Genomic DNA, 24,788 nt, shown 5'->3' on the forward strand with positions numbered 1-24,788 from the left:
ATTATAACAGTTTTATCCTCAGTATTTACAATACCCTGATGTATTTCATTAAAAATTGGATCAAAATGGGTTATCCAGTCTGCAGGAGTTACTACAGTGTCATTTTTTACAGATTGGACATCTTTGAAGAATAGTTGATTCAGGGTTTTCCAGTAAAGAGTTGAGTCTTTAGTCTTGGCAGCTTTAATTAGGTTCTCCCAGGCATTTTTCCTAATCTCCAATTTTCTTAGATTAAGAGTTTCTTTATATAATTTCCGTAAAGTATTAATCTCCTCTCTATTACGAGGGGTGGTTTTTAATGCAGACTTTAAGTCTCTATTTAATCTAGAGCATTAATTATCAAATCATTTTGGGGAATGTGATACATTAGTCTTAGAATTCCTTCACAGGGTATTAGAAATAACATTCGAGATACTTTGAAAGGTCATGACTATATTTATACTAGTTGAGGATTTATCGAGGCAGGTTATAATCTGTTATAATCTGATGATTTATTTTTTGTAGGATCCTATTTGTAAAAACTACTGGATCAACCCCTGCCCATTTGATTAAGATCCTATTTTTCCCCGGTATATTTATATCCACAGCATGGGAACTTAGTGCAGGTTTTTTTAGCATAACAGAATTTAAGTTTATTGACTGTGGATAGTAGTCGCTCAATAAATATTTTCAGAATATGACCAGGTGTATTAAGGTTTAGGGGGAACAATCATCACAGGGACAGATTAACAGGGTGTGGTGATCAAACTGGCCCCGAGGGAAACAGATCATTGTCCAGATAGAACTCAAACAAACTTTTGTGTCCCTGGGATGTTTAACTTCTGATAGATACGGTTCAGTGCCAACAACGGATTTCACGAGCAGGTAGGATCTGCAAGAGTGTTTCCCTAAAGCACTAATTTCCCTCTCATCTTTGAATCTGATTATAATTTGTTCCTTAAAAAGGTCAAATCACCCTTGTTAAGGATAGGTGGCCTGTTAAAAATATGTATACTGTCTAGGGAACCGGCAGTGGTATTGATATAATTTATCCACTGTATCTTTTGGCCATAGGTACACTCCAAACAGTCCTCAGTCACACTCCTGTTGAGCCACAGTCTCTCATCAACCCAAATTAAAATCCAAAGTAACAGTGGATCCAGTTTAACTTGGTACTCCACATATTCTAGGCCCAGTTCCTTGTGGGTAAAGAGGCACTATTTAGACCCAGCCCCAGTCATTTTCTAGAGAATTGGTCCTCTTCTTGTTGGATCACCCTACACTTACGGTACCCCTAAAGGGCTGCACTGTATTTCAAGACTGGAAGGCATTTCATTCTGTAGATCTACAACAGGGGCACAATAGGCGTGTTACCCACCCACAAAGAGAATCTAAACAAGGCACAACAGGCTTGGGTACATTTAGTCAATAAAAAACTGCCCCTTGGGTTAACTCACAAATGAACTTCCATAGGTATACCAGTCTCAATCATTCATTCCAAAGACCATCTAATATCACCAAGGTAAAACCTAGAAATTGTATATAAATAGCTATTTTTTTTTATTTTTTTTAAATTCATTGGTTAGGAAAACAATATATTTAGACAACATACATGGGATTTTCTGTTACCCCACAACATTTAATATCTTAGAGAAATAACAATGGGCTTCACCAAACAAATAAAAACCATGACTTGGTAAAAAGGACAATCAAAAAACATTATTAATCACAACATTGGTACATACCAGGAGAATACATTAGACAATTGATTTTCTCATTAAAAAAGGCACCAATCACAGATAAATCATCAATTGAACCAAACCCTTATCAAAATGAGGTTCTTTTATTCTTATTTTATAGTTCAATCAAATGTTTAGGTCATCTAGTGTAGAGATTTGATAGCATTGACGCACTTCGTTGGATTCATAAGGTTATCAACCACCTTCCTCTGGAAAGTGTGATATCTTCTACCAATGTTAATCTTTTGTCTTAGTATATATGCTCTTGCCCAGTACTCAAGGGAATTGTCAATCTCCACTTCTCAAGCCAGTCAATGCTGGTGTAAACATATATCAGTTCTTAGACGGATTAAGCCCGACAGGTTCCTGGGATTTATTGCATGACATTTTATAAAAATATTACCAATTGGATTTTAAATTCCCACTCTTTGCTGGGGTATAAGTTTATACCATCATTTAATTAAGCAGGCCCAAGTTGCCTTTGACTCGTGCTTGAAGTTGGGAAAAAACCTCTCCTTGTGTGCGTGAAACTAAGACAAAAGAGTAACATTGGTGGGAGATATCGTTCTTTCCTGACTAAGGTGGTCGAGAGCCTTAGGAATCCACCGATACGTGTCGATGCTATGAAATCTCTTCCCATGCATGTTGTCTAAATATATTGTTTTTGTAACCAATGAAAATTTGTTTTTACAAAAATAAATTGCTGTTTATACTCATTTTCTAGGTTTTATCTTGGTGATATTAGTTGGTCTTTGAAATTAATGATTGAGACAGGTATACCTATGAAAGTTGATTTGTGAGTTAACCCAAGGGGGAGTTTTTTATTAACTTACTGTCGGGTTGGTGTCCTGCCACTTTATGATAGGTGGGCCCCTCTCCTCCCTGTTTGGATTTGGGTAAATTTAGAACAACAATTGGAAATACAAGACAGCCAGTTGTTCTGCTGGTCTAATAATACACCCAAAAACTGCTTTACATTACTCTGCATAAAGTAGGCGTTCCATAGGTGGTACGTGGTTATTCCCATGAGCATTTGCATGGGCACTCATAGGCAAACTCCTATCGAGTAACAATAGTAGATGGTTTTGCATTAAAAAATAATGCCACTATGAAGCAGACATTGAAAAGGAGAAATGCTTTTAATTCTTCTAACCTTTCTTATTTTGTATGTGTGCTGCACTGTGCAGCACAACTCCAAAGCGGGAAGTGACAACATACTAATTTTGAACTGAAATTGTACAATTTTAGTACAAAACCTATGCTATACATGATGCAGACACTGTTGCACTATGGTGCAAAGGGGTGTGTGTGGCTCTAGGCAGCCTAGTTGTGCACCATCAGAGGCGATTGTGACATTTCTTAGTAGATATGGCGCATTCCTGCTGGCTCCTTCTCAAGCAGAGAAGTTTCTGAACCGAGTTGTGTGACACCTTTGTAAATCTGGTCCCAAATGCACTCCCTTCAGATAAAACTGTTTGATGAAATTGTCAGAAAGCTCCATTCATGCTAATGGAGTGACGGAGAAATTAGATGAGAAAAAAGTTAGAAGAATGCTCTTTCTATATCATTGCTGGGAGGTTGGTCTCCCTATATCTTGAAATATTGGATATCACTCTATCTCAATTTACGGATTCCCAAACTGACAATGAGCCTCCCGCTCCTAGGATCACCTAAATTGGTCTAGGCATCTCGATGAAGTGCCTTTTTTGTCACTTGTATTGTAATAATAGATACCTACGTTCAGTTCTTACATGTGTCAAAAGACTTCTGCAATCACGCAGATCAGGGTTGGTTATCAAACAAAAATTTAATTTGACTCATTCAGAAGAATGGATAAATGAGCGGTTGGCAGACATTTGTTGTAATTGTGGTGATTATATATGCTGCCATTGGTTGGTTTTTATTTTTGTGTGTAATGAATTGTGTTTATTCTTTATAATGTTTCCCGGTCAAGACTACCCGGTTGAAACGGTAGTGCTTTTATATGTCACTTTTGTTTGTGATGAATTGTGTTTTATTACATATTTTATACTTTATATGTTTTTGTGTTCTTAACGCGTTTCTTTTTTTATGGATATTTGATTATCCGAATAGAGATGTTTTTGACTGACTGACTGACAGACATTTAGTGACTTGGTGGAAAGCTACAAAAAAGAGCAATGTTTCTCATTTCCTCACTACTTCTAATTTGCTTACAGATGTAATGAGGCCCACCATCGGCCTGGGCTTTGCCAAGGTAATGCACATGCCTATACTCCACAAGGTCCATTCATGCATTATTATGCTGTGTCCATGATTCCAGGTGCTTGGGATGGGTTAATGGAGGTGAAAGCAGCAAGAAGGCAGATTCAGCAACAGCTTGGTGACGTATGCAACAGACTCCCCTCTGCACAACAGCAAGCATTGCTATTTTTATCTGTAGGATTCCCTTTCACAGTTGGGAGGCAGAGTCACGGAGGCAGGAGCATGATAGGCAATGCCAGAATCAGCAGGGTGATACTCAGCCAACTCCCCTCCAAACACCACGAATGCCAGTATCTTAGGCCACACCCTACCAAGTCACTGGAGAGAGAATAAGAATTCAGGAATTTGAAGCATTGGGACAGCATCAGAGGGGCAGCACATGCTGCAGTACCCCTCCCCACACCAGCAAACACACACACACATACCTAAATATAAATATACATAAATATGATTTCTAAAATATAATACTGAAATAAACTGAGTTAAAGGTTAGTTAGTGTTAGATGAACATAAACCCCCAAAATGCCTGAAACTTGGCAGTGCACAAAGCAACTCTTCCAGCCTGCCTTATTTTGCTTGATTGCCTTTTTAGGTCGAGCCTAGACAGCGCGCATGTCTACAAGACCTGTTGTTATCTCTTCTATTGGCTTTGGCATGCCCATGAATTGTCATTTGCTAGTTGTTGTGCCATTTAGAAATACTGTCTTTTTATTGGTGCATTGGGTCTGATTCTCACTGCCAGGTGATTTCACTCATTGTTTGCATGCGTTGGCCATCCCATTACGTCCGCGGTTCCGCCTAGTGATCCTGATCTGCCTTTTAATTTTGTAGGCTATCAACCTTTTAGGCTTTCAGGCCATTTTACGGAGCAATGCTCTGTTCGGCACCTGCAAAGTGGCCATTTCTGCCGTTGACTCAGAAAATTGCGAAACCTATTCCATTTCTAATGCTTGTTTCCTAGGCCATTGTCAAAGTAGCGTAGTAAGCATGGTGGGTGGCATGGGTTATGGTGTGGTTTGTGCTCGGCATACAATAACATGCACATTTCAGGCGTTTTAGGATTAGTGCTTGCTGAACCGTAAAAAAACATTCATGTTTGTTTTTATCAGTGAAGTCTAATGTTTTCTTCAATATACTGCATTCCCCTTAGTCTTTGCATAGTACAATTTGGCCATAGGGCTTTGCCTATAACCAGGCCCAATGGCGAACCAACCAGGGGTGGACATCCCGCGTAACCATAACTAGACTTTATATATTGAAATAGCTCAAAATCCAGTTCCAGGTCCATTAGACATAAACGTGAACTGAACACGTATACTCTCTTAGAGAAATCCAGATTCCTGGTGATGGACAGGACCTACGGAGGTATCTTAAGGCTCTCCCAATCACACAGATCAGTAAGAAGTCCCACAGTTGGTAATGCTCACCAGTTGTGGAGTCAAACAACAAAAATAAAGAGGTGATAAATCCACTTTTTATAACCAGACCATACAAGACTGCCATACAATGCTTTGAGTATATGTGCCTTAAAAAACATTTCTAGAGGCGCAGGTCCATATTCGATCTGAGAAGAAGCTATTATGAGATTGCCTTGGGAAAGAAATCCAAGAGAAGACATGCTCTGCACCCCAGATGAACATCTTGTATTTACCCTTTGGTATTTCATTCTCAAATAAGACAGTAAGAGACTTGACCGTATCCCGATATCCCTCTTTAAAATCATCTGCTACAACTATGTTGATGATATGCTAATCATTTTGAAGGTCAAAAGTTTCCCCAATCTTGACTTCAGTGCTATAAAGAATTGCTACAGGTGAGGAACTTAGGCACAACAATGGAGTCCAATTTATCTCTAACTTTGCAAGGAAATCAAGTAGCTAAACAAATGTTCCATATGATGAGATGCCTTAGGTGAATTTTCCAATGCCATTCCATACCGATTTCCCACAAAAGTTCAAGCTCCCATCACATTGCTACTCTGCCATAGTGACTATACCAATTGGTTATAATTTGGAACTACCCTATTTATACTTTTATAATGACACATGGTCCCATTTCCCTTCAGTGGCTTGCAGTAGTTACACAGATCATCTTTGTCATTGTGGACATAGTTCAACGAACAAAGCCTAGGAACTATCTACTCTTCCACCATCAAAAACTCTTCATCTGTCACCAAGCAAAACCTTTGAGGTTATTAGATCAGTGCTAGCTCCACTACTGACTGTCTCACTTCAAAAATATGCGAGCTGGAGGAACATCCTTGTACATCAAGTATTTTACATTTTACATAGTGCAAACTCCACCCAATGGGAGTCAGGGTGCTTTACAGAGACTCAAGTCAGATAGAGAACATGGTGCAGAGACAAAATATCGAGTACAAAATATTGAGTTGCACAAATACAGAGTTATTAATATCGTGGGTCAAACATATCGACAGCAAGAATACCGTGGTCAAGAATATCAACTTATGGTAAGTAATTTCGATTTTAAAAATATCATAGTGTTGTGTATTGTAGTATATATTTTATATGCATGTGATATATGTTCTTTTGTATGTGAATTCTTTGTATTTTTAATATATGTGTTACATGTTTAGTAGTTATTATTTTTTTTATGAGAATTTTGCGCTTTTAGTTCCGTAGTAGGTTGTGGATTTTTCGGGAAATAAGGTGGGAAGTAATTTAATTATATTACATTTATTGATTACATTTTATTTACAAATATTTGTTTAATTGAGATGTTATAGTGTTAAATGTGTAAAGTAATGTATTATTAATTAATGAATAATTGGTTATTAATTAATTAATTGTTAATTAATGATAGAAATAGTGCAATTATTTACAGGTGTGTGTTGTGTAGTTAGGTGTATAGGGTGGGAAGTAATGTATTTCTAATTTATGAATTAATAATTGGTTGTTAATTAACTTTAATTAATTATTGGAAAATAATTATGCTAATTGTGTAATTAATTTTAAGTGTGTGTTGTGGTTTTTATAGGAGTAAAGGGTGGGAAGTAATTTGTGTTTAATTAATTATATATAGTTAATTAATGTTAATTTGATATTTATTTTGGGTAACTGGTTATTTTAGTTTTGTTGTTTTTACTTTTAAAGGGGTAAAGGGTGGGTATTGAATACATTTAAATTATTCAAATATTAGTTGTTAATAGTAATAGTTTTTAAGTTCAAAAAAGTTTTTTTTGTGTTTTATAATTGTATTGTTTAATGTAGGTGTGTGTTGTGGATAATATAGCACCAACGTGTGTGTAGTCAATAAACGTTTATTAGGTGTTATTATTAATATTTTTAATTCATTATAATTATGGTAATTATGTAAATAAATGTAATTAAAAACGTTGAAGTGTTTAGTCATTGATGTGGTGTTATAGGGTACAAAATACAATAAATACATTTATGTTTTAATAAATTTTTTTGTTTGTAAATATTTTTTAGTTTAAAAGAATTATTTGTTTGTAAAATTATTTATTATTTTATTTTATATTTGTAGGTTTTTGTTATATGTAATTAGTATTATAATATATGTTGCTTTTATATGTTTAATGTATATAAATATATATTTTTAATTTTGTTTATTATTTTTTTTAATTTTTAATTAAAAAAGAATTCTAAGTGTTTGAGTGTGAATACTATTTTTTTTCTCTGCTATCTAACACTTTCCCTACTGTTGCATTTACTGGACTGGAAATAGTCATTTTTACACCTCCGCTATCCAGCACTTTCTCTACTCTGTTGCACTCAATGGAGTTGGAATAGTAATTTGTATCTCTCCACTATCCTGCACTTTTCCAACTTTTGCACTTACTGGAGTTGGAATAGTAATTTTTACCTCTCTACTACCCATGGGCGTCCGCAGGAGGGGGCAAGGAGGGGCGCTTGCAACCCCTGGACCAGGCCCGGTTCTAGAGGGTGGGCCAGGCCCACCCAAGGAAGATCCTGGTCCACCCAAGGCCATCCAGAAATGGAAAAGCAGGTCCACATATCGGGCCGACTTTCTTGCTGGCGCACAATCCGAAAGGCTGATACAGATTGGCTGTGACTCTTAGCAAGCCACAGTCAGGACGGACCATTGTCATGGGCAGAATGACAATGGACCGACAGTGGAGGCACAGTATGGGTCATCTCCTCCCATCCCAGACCTTGGGAAGTGACAGAGTTCCCGGGGAACTGCTGATGCTTTGAGCTGTACAGAGGACGTTGGCTTTAGTCCCTTGCAGCAGGCCACAAGGATCGGTTTTAAAGCCACAGGGGGAGTTTGGGGGGTGGGGGGGGGCTATTGCCAGCTGTAGATACCAGATGTAGATTGGAAGTTTCATTCTAATGAAATCCAATCTGTTTATGAAATGGGGAGGGTGTTGTGCACCTCGAATAGAAATGGAACTTCAGAAATAAAACACACTTTGTCAAAATCGAATTTTCCTTTTACCCATTTCTGGTCATATTTCTTTAAAATAAAAAGATGAAATTACGAGAGAAGGAAATAAGAGACGGAGTGGGGAGTAGAGGCAAATGTAGAGGGGAAGAGTAGAGAGGGAGAAATGATTGACGAGAGAAGGCAGAAAAAGAGGTAGAGTGGAGGGGGAGGGAAATAATTGTAGATAAGAGAGGGAAACAACAAAGGAAAAGATGAAGTGAGGACAAACTAAGTGGAGAGAAGGGTGAAAAAAGAGTTTGGAAAAGGTAGGGAAGGAAACAAAAGGGGCGAGAAGGACGTTGGAAAAGGGAGAACAGAACACTGAATGACAAAGTGAAGTATGGATGCAGAAGAGGGTGTTAGAAGTTTCCTGGTCACTAATAAGAAAAGGGTGGAGCAAGGCCTCACAAACACTTCTTATTCTGATGTCCCAGCAGCCCACAGCCTGATTTAGAGATTGTCAATACCTTGATGTGGTGCCAAATCTAGAGTAAAACCCAAGAAAGGGATAATATGGTACTACACCTTCAAGAAAGGGATTATATAGTAAAAGAAATTACACCTGTGGATTATACACTGTTTCTAGAAATAGGTAGATTTTCCTTTACCACTCAACAATAAAGCATACTTTTGGTCTGATCGCTACTAGAGTTAGAATAAGGCCCCTACACTTTCCTGAATAACCTTTGGAAGCTGCAGACCTGAAAACACTCACAAGGACAGGAATCTATTTATTGTCTCCAGAAAACGTTTTTTTGCAAATGTCAAAGGTTTGATAAAAACAAGTTGTTGTTTCAGACCGTAAAAACAACTGACGTAAAACTCAAACAGGCAATAGAAATTGAGAGAGTGGGGAATAATGACATGGGAGGTAGAAAATAAATTGACGGACAGAGTGTAATGCGGAGACAGAGGAGTGTGAAAGAGGGGGGTTACACACTAACAGAGAGAGAGGAAAAATCAGGGCAACTACAGAGAAAGAGAGACAGGAAAGAAGAAGTGGAAAACAAGAGAGGTGGAGTAATGGGAGAGAAAATGATATAGGAAGGTATTAAAATAGAGGGATTTGTAGAATGACAGAAAGACAGAGGGCGGGAGACAGAATAAAAAGTTGGTAGTATAAATGGACAGACATACAGAAACATAGAAAATCTAATTGATGTGGTGGTGAGAACGCTAGAGTGCAGATGAAATGAGTGGAAAGAAATGGATGAGTGGGAGAAAACACTAGCAGGAGGAGTGAAGGACTAGTCATATGTGTGGGGGAGTGAAAGACAGAGCAAGGGTGCAGGTAATATACAGAAAATGAAAAGAATGGCTGTAGTTTAAGGGGTTTCTTTCAGCATGTCAAGCAGATTCAGATCATGTCTCTTTCCACAGTATAAAAGTCAACAAGTACTAAGCTCTGTTACACCCCCTAAGACATCACACTCAGAACTACTTCTATGTGGCAATCAAAAGGGTCCATGAAAGACATGGATGTGTACTGCCACTGAAGCCTGAAGTTTAGCAGTGAGTTTTCGGACTTATTATATTAGGAGACCTCAGGGTGACTGGGAAAGTCAGTGATCTGAAGGGAAACAGGATCTTCTGGTATGTGAAATTAAGAGGATTCAGAAACTTGAGGATGCCATGTGCCCCACGGGCGTAAGGTGGACCAGAGCTCCAATAGAAAATGTCCCTGAGAAGAAACCTCTGGTTACGTGGGTTGGGCAAGGAGCCACAAGTAAATGACACTTAGCATGAGCCTTAGCACCCCCTGGTCAGCAAGAACCATTGGGAAATGCAGAAGCAGTGAAAACCTTGAAGTGAGCTTAAACCTCAGGACCCTGAGGGTGAGTTTGAGGCTCAGGGACCTGAACTGAGCAATGCCCCTGAAGTATATGTTCACCCCCAATGCCCGCTGTGAGGACTGAAGATGAGCAAGAGCTTCAGTTGTCTGGTTGTGATAGTAAACCTCATGCCCCTAGGGTGAGCAAAACATCAAGGAAGCTATACAGATATATAAGTAATGTGGAATCTTATGGTAAATATGGTCCTTAGGGAAAATAGGCAGTCCCAGAGCTTTCAGGTAAGAGTAAACAAGAGCTACAGGGTCTTACAGTGAACAGGCAAATCAGGTGACTAGATGATGAGTGAGCTGGAACCTTAAGGACATGAGCACGAGCAGGAGTCTCAGAGGACTAGAGAGTGGGAATGAACTTCAGGGTCTTGTTAAAAAGTGGGTCGTTAAGAGGCCAACTGATGGTGAGCAAGAGTCGGAATGTCTAAGGATGAGCAGCACCTCTTAAGTGTGAACAGAAGCCTACAGACTGAGCTTTTGGGGTCATGTTAGTGAGGACCAAGCAATGATGCATAATAATGACCAGGGTTTTTTTGGACCTGATGTATTTTAATGTCTTAAAGATCGGTGTTTTAATGTCCATTGTGCACACCCTTTTTACCCTTACCTCCTGTGGCGGTCTTTTTCATTACATGAGTGGCTAAGCAGAGCTCTGTAGTGCATATTGTAGAGTTGTCTGTTGAGAGCATGGTTGTTTAGTATAGGGCACAGCAGTATTGTTTTCCTGAGAAAGGCTTCTTTTCTTACTTGGTACACGTTAATTACCATTTACACATTGCAAACCAAAGACACGCTACAAAACAACCAGACAAATCAATACTAGCCGTTCAAGCATGTTGTTACTTCTTCCATAAAGAGGGAGATGTGAATGCTGGAAGTATTATCACTACAGGGAAGAGTGCTAGAGGCCATAATAGTCAAAAAGGCAATATTTCAGAAAAATACGTGGCTGGCCTCAAAAAAGATAGGAGAAACACCCAGTCTCAGTTAAGGTGGTTTTGCACGTATGTCAAAACCGTAACTCGGTTTGTGTGTATGCAAAGAAATATATGGCAGCAGGATTGATTCTTCACATGACCAGGAGCAGGTTGCAACCCATTGTCATGCTGCATCCCTCCCTTTTAACAATGGCGCAGCAGGGAAAGCAAAATAGGTACCTCGTTGGTTGGTGGGCATGATGTTAAAGTGTCAAAGGTCGACAACGCCTGTACCTAAAATATGAGATTCCTGCACTACGTTGAACCACTGCCCATTTAATCTGCGCGGCCCACCCATCCTTGTTCATGGCCCTCCCAAAGCAAGAATCCTAGAGCCTGGCCTACCTGAATCACCCGGCCCGCCGTACTGGTGCTGCTGTGGTGTGTTTTAAAATGTAATTGTGTACGCAGTGGCATTTTGATCTCCAGATTGCACACACAAGACCAAAACTATTATTTATAGGCTGAACCTCAACCCACAAATGTAGTAGCGTAAACTATGTAATTTAAAGCAAGACAGAGTGGTCACAAAGTTGCCAGATTGGTTTTATTCACACCCAAAAACATTAGCTCCACTTTACAGACCACTTTCATTTTTTCTCGTTTTTGAGTAGCATTTTTCTCCTCAGGTGAAGAAGTTCACCGTTCCTGGAGGTACTGCGATATCTGGTTGATACCTGATGTAGAATATGTTTCATGTGATCCTTATTAGCTGTTTACCTTTTAATCGTTTATGAAATGTGTAGTGTACTGCAGCTTTATGTTCATGAATGTGGTATTTTAAAACCATACTCCTTATGTTTTGTAAGGATTTAAGCAATGGACAATGAAACGGGTCCCCTCCGGGCCCTGTAGTCATGTCCTTAGCTTTCCAGGCAAAAACACTCATTGATTTCTGAATAACGAGTGCACAAGCATTAAGGTAAGCATGTTGTTCCTGCTTACATTTCACATACTTTACTCAGTCCTGCATTCCCTGTTGAGTGTTTGCTTTTTCCAGGAGGTTGTTACTGTTTTTTCAGACAGAATATTACTCTTGTCTAGTGCATAATTTGAATTGAGTTGTTTCCAGGCGTTTATAGCAGAACAAAATCGGATTGCATCTAAAATTTCTTTTAGTGGAAGAGTATGGTGATCAGTGGGGGAGAAGATGTGGCACTATGGCCAGAGCTGCCGAATTTGGAACTGGGGAACCAGGTTCAGCCTTCTCTCCTAAAGGAGCACATTCTCATGCTAGACCTTAGAAGGCCCCGCTAGACCTTAGAAGCCCTGATGTCTTAGCACCAGCTATTCCCTTGCTGTGGCAAGAGTTGGTTAACCTTGAAGGTCTGTCCCCCACAATTCATACCAAAGTACACCTTCAGTCTTCTGAACAGGCCTACGATGCAGCACACTCTAGAGCAACAGTGACTCTGTCACTGAGGTCACAGGACCCTGAGCTAGTCCGCCTCACCCATTGGTACCTCAGCTGGCCTTGTTTCTGCAGAAGTAGTGCAACTCACCAGGGATCGGCAATGCAGGATTTGCACGCACACCAAAATAAGTTTGCAAGCTTTAGGGTCTCTGCTTCTTGCACAAGCACTTTTAACATTTGCTGTCTGCTTTGGGGACACAGAATTATGCAGCAATGGAGGATAAAATTATGTCACAGTGTTAACTAAATTATGCAGCAAAAATAGTGCTGCAGCGTAATGCGGTTCACTTTCTGATGCCAACTGCTAGAAGGTGTGAATTATATCTACCAAAAGCCACAAAAGAAAGAGATGGCTGCGGCACAATAACCCTATGGTGTATGAGATCATATGCAGCCTGATCCCTGCCCCTCATGGCTCCTCCTGTGCCCCAGTGTTTCTTGTGCCCCACCTGGCACACATCATGTTGTAGGATGGTGATGATGTTAACATTTTCCACCCCCTGGAAAAATTTGGGCGGACGCCCATATTACTACGCAACACTTTCCCTAGTGTCGCACTCTCTGGAGTTGGAATAGTAATTTTTACCCCAACACTTTCCCTACTATTGCACTCACTGGAGTGGGAATACATTTTTTACCCCTCCGCTATCCAACACTTATCCTACTTTGGCATTCAGTGGAGTGGCAATACTAATTTTTACCCCTCCACTATCCAACATTTTCCCTACTGTTGCGCTCTTAAGCCGCTTAACCGCGGCGGCAATCAGCCGCGGTGCAGCGGTTTAGCGCAGTGGGTGGGGCCGCGACAGCCAACAGACGTTCGCAACACTACGGAGGTAGTGCACGCCACGGCTGTTGGCCGTCAGAAGAGCGAAGGGGTTAGAGTGGGAATAGTCATTTTTGCTCCTCCGCTATCCAACACTTTCCCTACTGTTGCACTCACTGGAGTTGGAATAGTAAATGTAATTATTTTGTTACCCAACACTTTTCCTACTGTTGCATTGGGCAATTGAAGTTTAAATATGTTTTCATAGTTTAATGTTTTAATTTATTGTAGAATTTTTCTCATATTTTAAATTATTTATATATATATTTTATGTTTATATAATTTTAAAGTTCTAAAATAAATTTAAGATAATAGTTTAATAATTATTTTAAAGTAAATATATATGTATAAATTATTGTTTGTGCGTTTCTTTTTTAAATTAGGTTTATTTATATTATTTTGTAAAAATGAATATTACATGTATTTATGTTGTTGTTAAAAATTATATTAATATTTAATATATTTAATATATATTATTTTATTTTATATATATTTAAATCAATATTTTTTACATCTATATTTTTTACATAGATATTTTTGTTTCAATATTTTTGTACTAACCTGAATAGGTATGGGAGTCAATGTTTTTGTAGTCTATATTTTATTTCAATATTTTAAACATTGATATTTTTAACATCGATATTCTATCAGTGAACCAGAGAACATCAAGAGTGATAAAAGCCATATAATAACACAGCTTCACAATGAAATTAGTTACATGGAGAACATGCTGAAATCTTCTGAGGTGTAATCTGAGAAATCACAGTGTACTTGGGACAGGTACAATCCCTAACAATGTTCCCAGTTTTGCAGTAAATGTCAGGCTACAGAGAGAAGGTCAACAGGCCTGCTAGGAAGAATTCTTGAAACAGTAACCTTTACATCTTAATCTGGGAGGCAACAGGTGAAGGGTGCAATCTGATTAATGGTCTTGGGTGGAGTTCCACAACTTGGGTATACATCTAGAGAAGGATTTTTTACTTTAAAGTTTGTTTTTATTTTTCGATGGTGACTTTCAGCAGAAGGGTTTTTTGTGCTAGAAAGAAGGTACCCTCCAGAGATAACCAGTTGTTTAAAGCTAGTTCTAGGTCTTCGAGTGAAGAGATTTGTGAATAATGTACTCCAATTTCAAGATTCTTCTTGCTTCTATTGAGAGTCAATTTAAGGATAAGAATATAGGTGTGATGTGGTCATACTTCCTGGAACTTACAACTACCCAAGTACTAAATGGAATGCAACTTTCAAGGACATGAGGTAGAATTTAGCAGTTTGAGTTAACAAGACGTTGCCATAATCTATTTTCGACTAGTCCTTGAACAACTTGTTTAAAATCTTCAGTTGGGAAAAGTGGCTCATTACAAAACACCACAGCAAACATGTCCTATCCACCATCTACAAGCTGCTATGAGACTAGTGTCAGTGGCAGGTCACCTGCACAGAAGAGGTAGGAATCTGGACTGGGGTGTCTCATGTCCAGCAGGGAGTGGGCTGACATCTACACTAAGATGCAAATCTCAACAACCAGCAGCACAAATAAAGACGCCCTATTCATGACATATTATTGGGACTACCTGCCCTAATGGGTCCACAAATGGTGCCCAGCTACATTTCCCCAATTGCTGGATGATTTGCGGAAGTGTGGGTTCACTAATGCACCTTGTGTGGGACTGTCCCAAACTAACTCTCCGTTGGGAAAAAATTATCAATAGCATTAATGATATGTTCAACACTGACATACCGAGCTTCTGTGCATATACTATATTGGGACTTCCAAATCAATTGGTAAATACACTGAGATCAAATAGGGGCAAAGCCATGAATATGGTGCTTCGCGTCACCAGAACGGCAATGAAGGCACACTGGTGTAGTGAGTGGCCACCAGAATATGGGAACTTGCACCGACTCTGGAATTTACTGGGTATGGAGAAACTCACAGCCTCCCTAGATAAACGAGAAACAGAGTTTCAGAAGAAATGGGAAGCATGCATTACCTTCTTGTCCAGGAATAGAGAACTTACACGCCCCAAAAAATTGAGGATACTACACCTGACAGAAACACATACATCCTGAATGGAACACTTTTGATTTACCATACAGAAATCAGGGTGCCATGATGACTGTTACTTGAAAGACAACTTTTTAATCTATCCTGGGAGGGATTGGGTAGGTTGTAGGAGGGGGCTTTGACGGACAGTTGGGATTCTGTTACATCAAGGAGAATATGCTAATGTATGTTATTGGTACTGCTTTCGCTATACCATAAATCTCAATAAAATAAACATGAAACATAAACTCTTCAGTTTGGACCAGCATTTTCATTCCACACAGGAGTTGAATTTGTAGTTGAGCTACTTTTACTAAGTTGTTTATGTGCGATTGACCATTAAGGTTCTTGACTAATTGGTGGCCCAGAAATCTTGCACATTCAATGAAGGTGGTCTGGCTCTTTCCACGGTGTGTTCTATGTTCATAGCCATTACAACGTAATGTAACATTTCCTTAACAGGTGTCATAAACTGGGGTAGGTGAAATGAGAGTAAGTGGAAGCATCAGCTGGGCCTTTCCAGTCTTAATAATCCGGATAAGTACTAAGAGACTTTCCTCAAGCCACCTTTGCTGAACACGTCCCCGCTGAGATATAAAACCATGCAAACAGCAGCAGTTTCCATGCATGGGTGTGGGAGCGTAGCCCCCATACCCGCTACGAGCTGCGCAGGAAAAAATAAAATGGCACAGTAAAAGTTTCATTGCCATTTTAAATTTCTGATGTGGGGACTTGCATCAGCACTACCCCTGAGCCCAAAGTAATGTGGGGCATGTCCGACAGGAGCAATGGCTGGCTAGATGCTCCAAAATGCGCATGTCACTTTGGGTAGCTGTTTTGTGCCGGCTAAAGTGACATGCACGCTTTGAAGCTCTCCACCTAGCTGTCTTAGACAGCTGGGTGGAGACCAAGCGCAGGCCTACAGAGCCTGAAGGAGCACCCAGCCAACCAGATCCATCCAAACCTGGCACTGCTCTCACAGCCTGAGAGCAGCACCAGTATTGGTTAAGCGAGTTGGCTAAGCCCATGCTGGAGCAAGAAGAAAATTGGACCGGCATGGAAGTGCAGCCAGCTAAGTGACTTTTTTTTCATTTATCTGTTTTGTTTACTGTCCTGTTATTTATTGTTCCCTGTCAGTGGCAACGTTATGCATCATGTAATTTTATTTTTATTTTAAGTTACTTGGTAACAGTCCATGCCAGCGGTGGTTTGCCCACCCACTACTCCCAACAGCTGGCAGCCGCCACTGCTTAACAGTGCTTAATTTGTAAATAAAATAAGTGCCAGGGCCCTGTCAGGTGGCCACTGTGCTTGCACTACCAATCGATCCTGCCATTGCTGCAAATGGCAGTGCCAACACAGCTATTAACCATCTCACTCCTGCAAATGTGACAATTTGAATATTCCAGCCCCCCAAAGCTATAAGAATGGCTTGGGTGGCAGGTACGAGTCATTTTCAGGACACAAGTCAGGGGTACACGCAGGTGCACAGTGTCCACTCACTATTTTCACCAGCTGGACACCGTCCTCCCTGCCAAGAAGCTGGGCCCCACAGAAATATGCTGAACGTTTCCTGAAGTCACGTTCTGCAGCTCCTGTACGTTGTCTGCTTGTAATTCCCATCAGCAATGTGCCGGCAGTGAGGGAGCTTCATTTCACCTCCAGCTGGGCCTAAGTTAAGGGGCCATCAGGCCTCCATTTGTTTGAATATCCTGACTGGAGGCGGCCTGGAACCTCACACTTAAATGCAAATGCCACACAAGGAAAACAAAGGCACACAGTTTGTTATCCCTTCACAGGTACTTAAGAGAGGCATGCTTTTGCGTTTGCTCAGTTCCTGTATATAAGATATGCATGCACTGTAAGAATGTCAGATGTGGTGGTCTGTGCTAGTATTTAGACAAATAACAATTTCAGAGAACTGTTTTATTTCTTTCATAGCGATACTCAACCCAATGCAGGGTGTCAGTGCTCTTTGTGTAGATACATATTATACATTGACAAAAAGTCATGTCGATGTGTAAATCAATGTACAAGATGAGTTACATGAGGCAGGGTTACAAGGTGTAGGAGTCACATGTCCTTCATAGTTTGTGGTTCTATCTATATTACAAGGATTATATTATAGAACTGCAAGAAACAAAAGGATCTCTGTGTTAAAAGCAGTAACCCACTTTACTATCTACTTAAAATAAAAATGTCATCTGCATGTTACGTGATGTGCTCTGCAGGAGATACATTAACCATATACTACTTTGATTCAAGTATGGGACTTCACAAATAACAGATCTCTCCAAACAAATGCAATAAACTCCAGAGTTATATCACCATTATTACTATTCCCTGGGATTTACTGAGCACCTTTACAGCAGCACCTTAACCCAATCAAATATTTTAAAATGTAGACTTTGCAACCAATTAAGTAAGCATAACAGATCTACTGCCATACTTGTCCTTGTTGCCAATTTCTTTGTGGCAGGGCTTAAGAAATTACATGTATTAGTTGAGGCCCAGATTTTTCTTCAGGATGCACCACTTATTTGGCACAACCCTGACGCCAAATCTCATTTGTTAAATATCATAATGCGCGTAAATGTACTCATGATATACCTGATAATCATATGTGTGAGGTCTTAAAATCTGATGTCACTTCTTGTGATGTCACTTCCAGTGAGGTCACTTCCTATAATGTCACATGCAACGTCACTCATCATGACATCATGCTCTATGATGGCACGCATCATGATTTCACTTGCATACTGCTTAACCTTGTTAGTCCCCCCCACTTCTTTTTTAGGACTTGTGCCCTGATTATTTTTTTAATGTATATTGCCTTAAAAAAAATGTGTTGTTGTGCTCATCTCTAAAGTAGACAAACAGTGGCACCATGTGGCAGACTGTCATAAGTGCCTTTATTGACAAATAGGTGACGGTGCCGAACATGGGAAACCACCAACACAAATTAAGCGTGGTATTAACCCTGAATTTGGTGGCTCCATTACTCTTCAATTGTTGGCAGCTGTACCATGTGCTTGTTTTATATTTGCATATGAATATGTCTCTTTACCCCACAGTCTGTCTCCCCGCAGTGAATCACAACGCGGTCGTTACCACAACTGCGTTGTGATTCCGCATACCATTACTCCGCAAGTCGGAACATCAACTTGCGGAGGGGGGGGAGGGGGCTGGATGTTGGAATAGTATAATTTCCTATTCCAACACTAATCATTGCGGACACTAGGGAAGGTGTTGGTTTTTAAATCCAACACCTTCCCCCCCCCTCCGCAAGTCGTTGTGATTCTATGCGAGGAGATAGTTTTGGGGTAAACGTTGTTTACCCTACGATGTTGATAGCTCAGTGACAAACTGCGACATAAACTGTTGTAATGGTACAGGTTCTTGAAAGGTCCTGTACAGTGGCTCTGCGATATCTGTGGGAGAAGAAAAGAGGTCTGGGGTTTGTAGCCAAGAGTGCCTGCTCTCCTCACATGCCATCCTCTCACTCACCACACACTTTGACAGTCACTTTTCCACTCATCGTTACCATCTTTCCCCAGCAGTTTGCCCTCTTCCTTCCCCTCCAACCCCTTCATCTCTTGCTGCGACCCTTACAACTGTCCCTCTTTTTCGCCATCACCAAGCACGTCAAATAGAAACAAACACCAAAACCTGCCTTCTTGGTTTACAGCCCAAGACCGTGGGGCGTGCTAAGCAACCATTCGGATTGTCGCACTCGGTACAATGCTTAAGGGAAGAGCAATAACCTACGCCCTCTTCCTCCACAGATCTCTCCCTCACCCTCTAAGTCGCTCTCTTCCTCATCCTCCTTAAGCAAATCACCTCCTCCCTCCGACCCTCCTTCACTTTCAATAGTTCCCCCCGTCTCAGCAGCAGCTCTGCACTATGACTGGAGTGGAGTACGTGATGCTGTGTCCTATGGGAACTGCCATCAAACTGGAAACATATTGGCTATTCACTTAGGTTCCGCGCGGTTTGCCTATGTGGGTGCTTATGTAGCGCAAAGCAAGGAAAAACATTGCATCACGTGCACCCACGCAACCCTTCGTAAATCTACTTCAGTGTTGATCAATTAGTCTGAGCCTTCACACAATCCAGACTATTTTACTGATAAAATCTCACTCTATGGAGGCTACAGCATAATACACAACTTTTCTATTACAAGGCTGGAGATATAGAAGGGATGTATCTCATGTATGCCTATGTCCTGAGACTGTGGAACCAGCTGTCCTTGCTCTTTAATCTTTCCAGCGCCCTACAACGCTGCAAGAAATACCAGCTTCTCCCACCTGCTGTGGCATACATGTTACCCTATAATCATGTAAACCTGTGAGCGGGCAACCCTGGCTCTTACATCTCCTAACATAAAAAAAAACTCCAGATAACGGTGGGGCATATTACCAAGGGGGTCGATAGGCAATTATCTCTGGTTTAGCTGCCGTTTTCGGCCGCTAAGCTGCGATAATTCTATCGCTATATTAGCAAGCTGTCGCTAACTGATGTTAGCAACAGCTTTTAGGCGATAGCGAGCGGTTTGGGGCCCGCTTTGCATGTCAGCGATATTATTCGCTAATGACATGCAAAGTGGGCGTACCCAACCTGTTAGCGACTGAAAGCAGTCGCTAACGTCGCTATCACCTATTAGCAAGGTGGGCGTAGCGATGGAAATATTCCCGCTATCGCCAAAAATGAACGCCTGCTCAGACCAGTTCTTAGCCATGTTATCCAATGGGAGGTGGATAACATGGCTAAGAGCATTTAGTCGCTAATGCATGAATATCGCTGTATTCTCAGCGATATTCACGTTATCGCCGGAAAAATTATCCCTTTGGAGATAAACGTTGCTAATAGCACGTTATCTCAGCGATAATTTCCGGCGATGCTTAGCGATAAAGAAATCGTTGCTAAGCCTAGTTAGCGATAAATATCGCTACTCCTTGGTAATATGCCCCTGTGTTCTGTAAATACCCTCAATGAAATATTAACAAATCTCTGCCACTGCCTCTCTAACCATTAATGTACTATTCGAGGAGGCTTTTTAACCCCAAACATACATAGGGACCTGGGAATCCTTCCAATTGCCATCTGCTAGACAATGCAGTCACTTAGATGCTGAGTGACATGAGCTGCAACTTCAAATGTAACCCGCCAGTAAAGCTCCAAGTAAATTCCTGCTCAAGGAGTGAAACACTTACAGGCTCAAAGGTCTATGAACCGAAATGACTGTTTGGAGTTATATGAACTGATGGACATCTAAAGTTAACAAAGCCAGGAGCTACTGATCGATAAAGATATATGAAAATGATTAAACATATTCATCGAGTAAAACACAAGCATTTGATTAACGACATAAAAGCTGCCAAAGCCTTACAACCCTGGATGATTACGAATAACCTTTTGAAAAGCTACCCTAAACAACTATGTACTAATGCTTTGTTTTACTGTGCATGAAAGGAATGAATGAAATAAAGAATACAAAAAAAGAAAAAATATCCTTAACTGTACCCACTCGACATTCCAGGACAATTCTCTAACTATTACCTCATTTCTATTTTTATCACTTTGTTCTTAATTTGTACATTATCACTTTGGGGCATATTACCAAGGGGGGCGATAGGCAAGTATCGCCGGGTTAGCGGCCGTTTTCGGCCGCTAAGCGGCGTTTATTCTATCGCTATATTAGCAAGCTGTCGCTAACTGATGTTAGCGGCAGCTTTTAGGCGATAGCGAGCGGTTTGGGGCCCGCTTTGCATGTCAGCGATATTTATCGCTAATGACATGCAAAGCGGGCATACCCAACCTGTTAGCGACTGAAAGCAGTCGCTAACGTCGCTATCACCTATTAGCAAGGCGGGCGTAGCAATGGAAATTTTCCCGCTATCGCCAAAAACTAACGCCTGCTCAGACCAGTTCTTAGCCATGTTATCCAATGGGAGGTGGCTAACATGGATAAGAGCATTTCGTCAGTAATGCGTGAATATCGCTGTATTCTCAGCGATATTCATGCTATCACCGGAAAAATGATCGCTTTGGAGATAAACATTGCTAATAGCACGTTATCTCACCGATAATTTCCAGCGATGCTTAGCGATAAAAAAATTGATGTTAAGCCTAGTTAGCGATAAATATCGCTACTCCTTGGAAACATGTCCCCTAGTTCTTAATATGTCAAATAACTCAGGGGCATATTACCAAGGAGTAGCGATATTTATCGCTTACTAGGCTTAGCAACGATTTTTTTATCTCTAAGCATCGCCGGAAGTTAACGCTTAGCAACGTTTATCTCCAAAGCAATAATTTTTCCGGCGATAGCGTGAATATCGCTGAGAATACAGCGATATTCATGCATTAGCGACGAAATGCTCTTAGCCATGTTATCCACCTCCCATTGGATAACATGGCTAAGAACTGGTCTGAGCAGGCATAAGTTTTTGGCGATAGCAGGAATATTTCCATCGGTACGCCCTCCTTGCTAATAGGTGATAGCGACGTTAGCGACTGCTTTCAGTCGCTAGCAGGTCGGGTACGCCCACTTTGCATGTCATTAGTGATAAATATCGCTGACAGGCAAAGCAGGCCCCAAATCGCTCGCTATCGCCTAAAAGCTGTCGCTAACATCAGTTAGCGACAGCTTGCTAATATAGCGATAAAATTATCGCCGCTTAGCGGCCGGCGATAATTGCCTTTCGCCCCCCTTGGTAATATGCTCCTCAATTCCTTCACCTAGTGATAGGATTGACCTCATCATTGGTCCCTTCCCCTTACTCCTACCCTGAAACTTACCTTACCCTACCCCAGCCCTAAACTTCACTCTGACGCTGACCCTAACCTGGTCCCTTGCCCTAACCAGACTAGGGGTTTGGCAATGTAAGAGTTGTTGATGGCAGCATCGATAGAAATAAGAGCAGGGCACTTTACCCAAAGTCCCTGGACAGTGCAGCAATTCGCATGGACTAAATCACTGCAAGTCAATGTGTGATCTCTGACCCTAAGCAAAAAAATACAATGCATGAAAATTTTACTTTTCTCTTTAGTGTTTTTAGAGCTTGAAAGCGCTACCACGATCCTCGGGAGAGGAAAACGAGCTAATTCCGGTTACCTTGAAGAGTTCTGGCAAGGCAATTTGGAACGCGAGTGTTACGAAGAACTCTGCACATTGGAAGAAGCCCGGGAATACTTTGACAATGATGTCGAGACTGTAAGGAAATCTTTACATTCATTTTTATTCTTTTACCGAACCTACTCATTGTAAAACCACAGATCTAGCTTTCACGAGGATGTTGCTGATGCTTGCCTTCCATTTAACCCTTTCTACAAACACTCTCACTAGCTAAAATAGGTATTGGTTGGTTAGGAAATTGGAATGAAAGACATTATGTGTATCTCGTCTAGCTTCTGAAGGAATTATAACATAGAATCCTCACAACTGGCTGCTTTAGCTGTCTTTGGAGAGCACATCTAAGAAGTAGAGCTGAGAGTGCGGGCGTTGGGTAAGTTCACTTCAGTCATTGGCTTTCAAGGGTTATACATTGTTTGCCATTGCTTGGATATGGTGTCGTTCAAGGCCGCGGCATGTCGAAGAAAGTTTAATTGAGAGGTGTTACCTCAAAACCGGTCCGTTCCTGGGATGCTTGATTCCGTTCTGGGAAGGACATGGCTTTTGTAGTTCGGACTGGACTGTTCCCATGGGGCACAGGGTCAGAGCTGATTTGCATATCGCCATTGTCTAACCCAGGGTGGTGTGCAGTGCAAAAAAACGATGGATTTGGGCCCAGATCTTCGGACTGGGGTGAATGTGTGACATTGATCCACATTCGGTCCATCACCTGTTTTGTTTGCAAATTCCGCCCTAAGTGCGCTGGGGATGCTCAGACGTGGGTCCCAGGCACTCCACACCACTGGAGTCAAGCTAGCCGGGCTGATGAGAGGTGTTACCTCGAAACCGGTCCGGTCCTCGGATGCTTGATTCCGTTCTGGGAAGGACATGGCTTTTGTAGTTCGGACTGGACTGTTCCCATGGGGCACAGGGTCAGAGCTGATTTGCATATCGCCATTGTCTAACCCAGGGTGGTGTGGAGTGCAAAAAAACGATGGATTTGGGCCCAGATCTTCGGACTGGGGTGAATGTGTGACATTGATCCACATTCGGTCCATCACCTGTTTTGTTTGCAAATTCCGCCCTAAGTGCGCTGGGGATGCTCAGGCGTGGGTCCCAGGCACTCCACACCACTGGAGTCAAGCTAGCCGGGCTGATGAGAGGTGTTACCTCGAAAGCGGTCCGGTCCTCGGATGCTTGATTCCGTTCTGGGAAGGACATGGCTTTTGTAGTTCGGACTGGACTGTTCCCATGGGGCACAGGGTCAGAGCTGATTTGCATATCGCCATTGTCTAACCCAGGGTGGTGTGGAGTGCAAAAAAACGATGGATTTGGGCCCAGATCTTTGGACTGGGGTGAATGTGTGACATTGATCCACATTCGGTCCATCGCCTGTTTTATTTGCAAATTCCGCCCTAAGTGCACTGGGGATGCTCAGACGTGGGTCCCAGGCACTCCACACCACTGGAGTCAAGCTAGCCGGGCTGATGAGAGGTGTTACCTCGAAACCGGTCCGGTCCTCGGATGCTTGATTCCGTTCTGGGAAGGACATGGCTTTTGTAGTTCGGACTGGACTGTTCCCATGGGGCACATGGTCGGAGCTGATTTGCATATCGCCATTGTCTAACCCAGGGTGGTGTGGAGTGCAAAAAAACGATGGATTTGGGCCCAGATCTTCGGACTGGGGTGAATGTGTGACATTGATCCACATTCGGTCCATCACCTGTTTTGTTTGCAAATTCCGCCCTAAGTGCGCTGGGGATGCTCAGACGTGGGTCCCAGGCACTCCACACCACTGGAGTCAATCTAGCCGGGCTGATGAGAGGTGTTACCTCGAAACCGGTCCGGTCCTCGGATGCTTGATTCCGTTCTGGGAAGGACATGGCTTTTGTAGTTCGGACTGGACTGTTCCCATGGGGCACAGGGTCAGAGCTGATTTGCATATCGCCATTGTCTAACCCAGGGTGGTGTGGAGTGCAAAAAAACGATGGATTTGGGCCCAGATCTTCGGACTGGGGTGAATGTGTGACATTGATCCACATTCGGTCCATCACCTGTTTTGTTTGCAAATTCCGCCCTAAGTGCGCTGGGGATGCTCAGACGTGGGTCCCAGGCACTCCACACCACTGCAGTCAAGCTAGCCGGGCTGATGAGAGGTGTTACCTCGAAACCGGTCC

At 41.6% G+C, this 24,788-nt stretch overlaps 1 protein-coding gene across 2 annotated transcripts in view; it reads left to right on the forward strand.

Annotated features, from left to right (window-relative positions):
- Positions 1-24,788, forward strand: part of LOC147697737 (coagulation factor X-like) — an 824,358-nt gene that overhangs the window by 14,459 nt on the left and 785,111 nt on the right. For both annotated transcript variants that reach the window (XM_086934412.1, XM_086934411.1), the window contains exon 2: positions 22,550-22,713. In XM_086934412.1, coding sequence (XP_086790538.1) covers positions 22,550-22,713 — 164 coding nt within the window. The remainder of the gene's footprint in view (positions 1-22,549; positions 22,714-24,788) is intronic.

Source organism: Lissotriton vulgaris, chromosome 8, assembly GCF_964263255.1.
Source record: "Lissotriton vulgaris chromosome 8, aLisVul1.2, whole genome shotgun sequence".
In the NCBI taxonomy this organism is placed as follows: Eukaryota; Metazoa; Chordata; class Amphibia; order Caudata; family Salamandridae; genus Lissotriton; species Lissotriton vulgaris.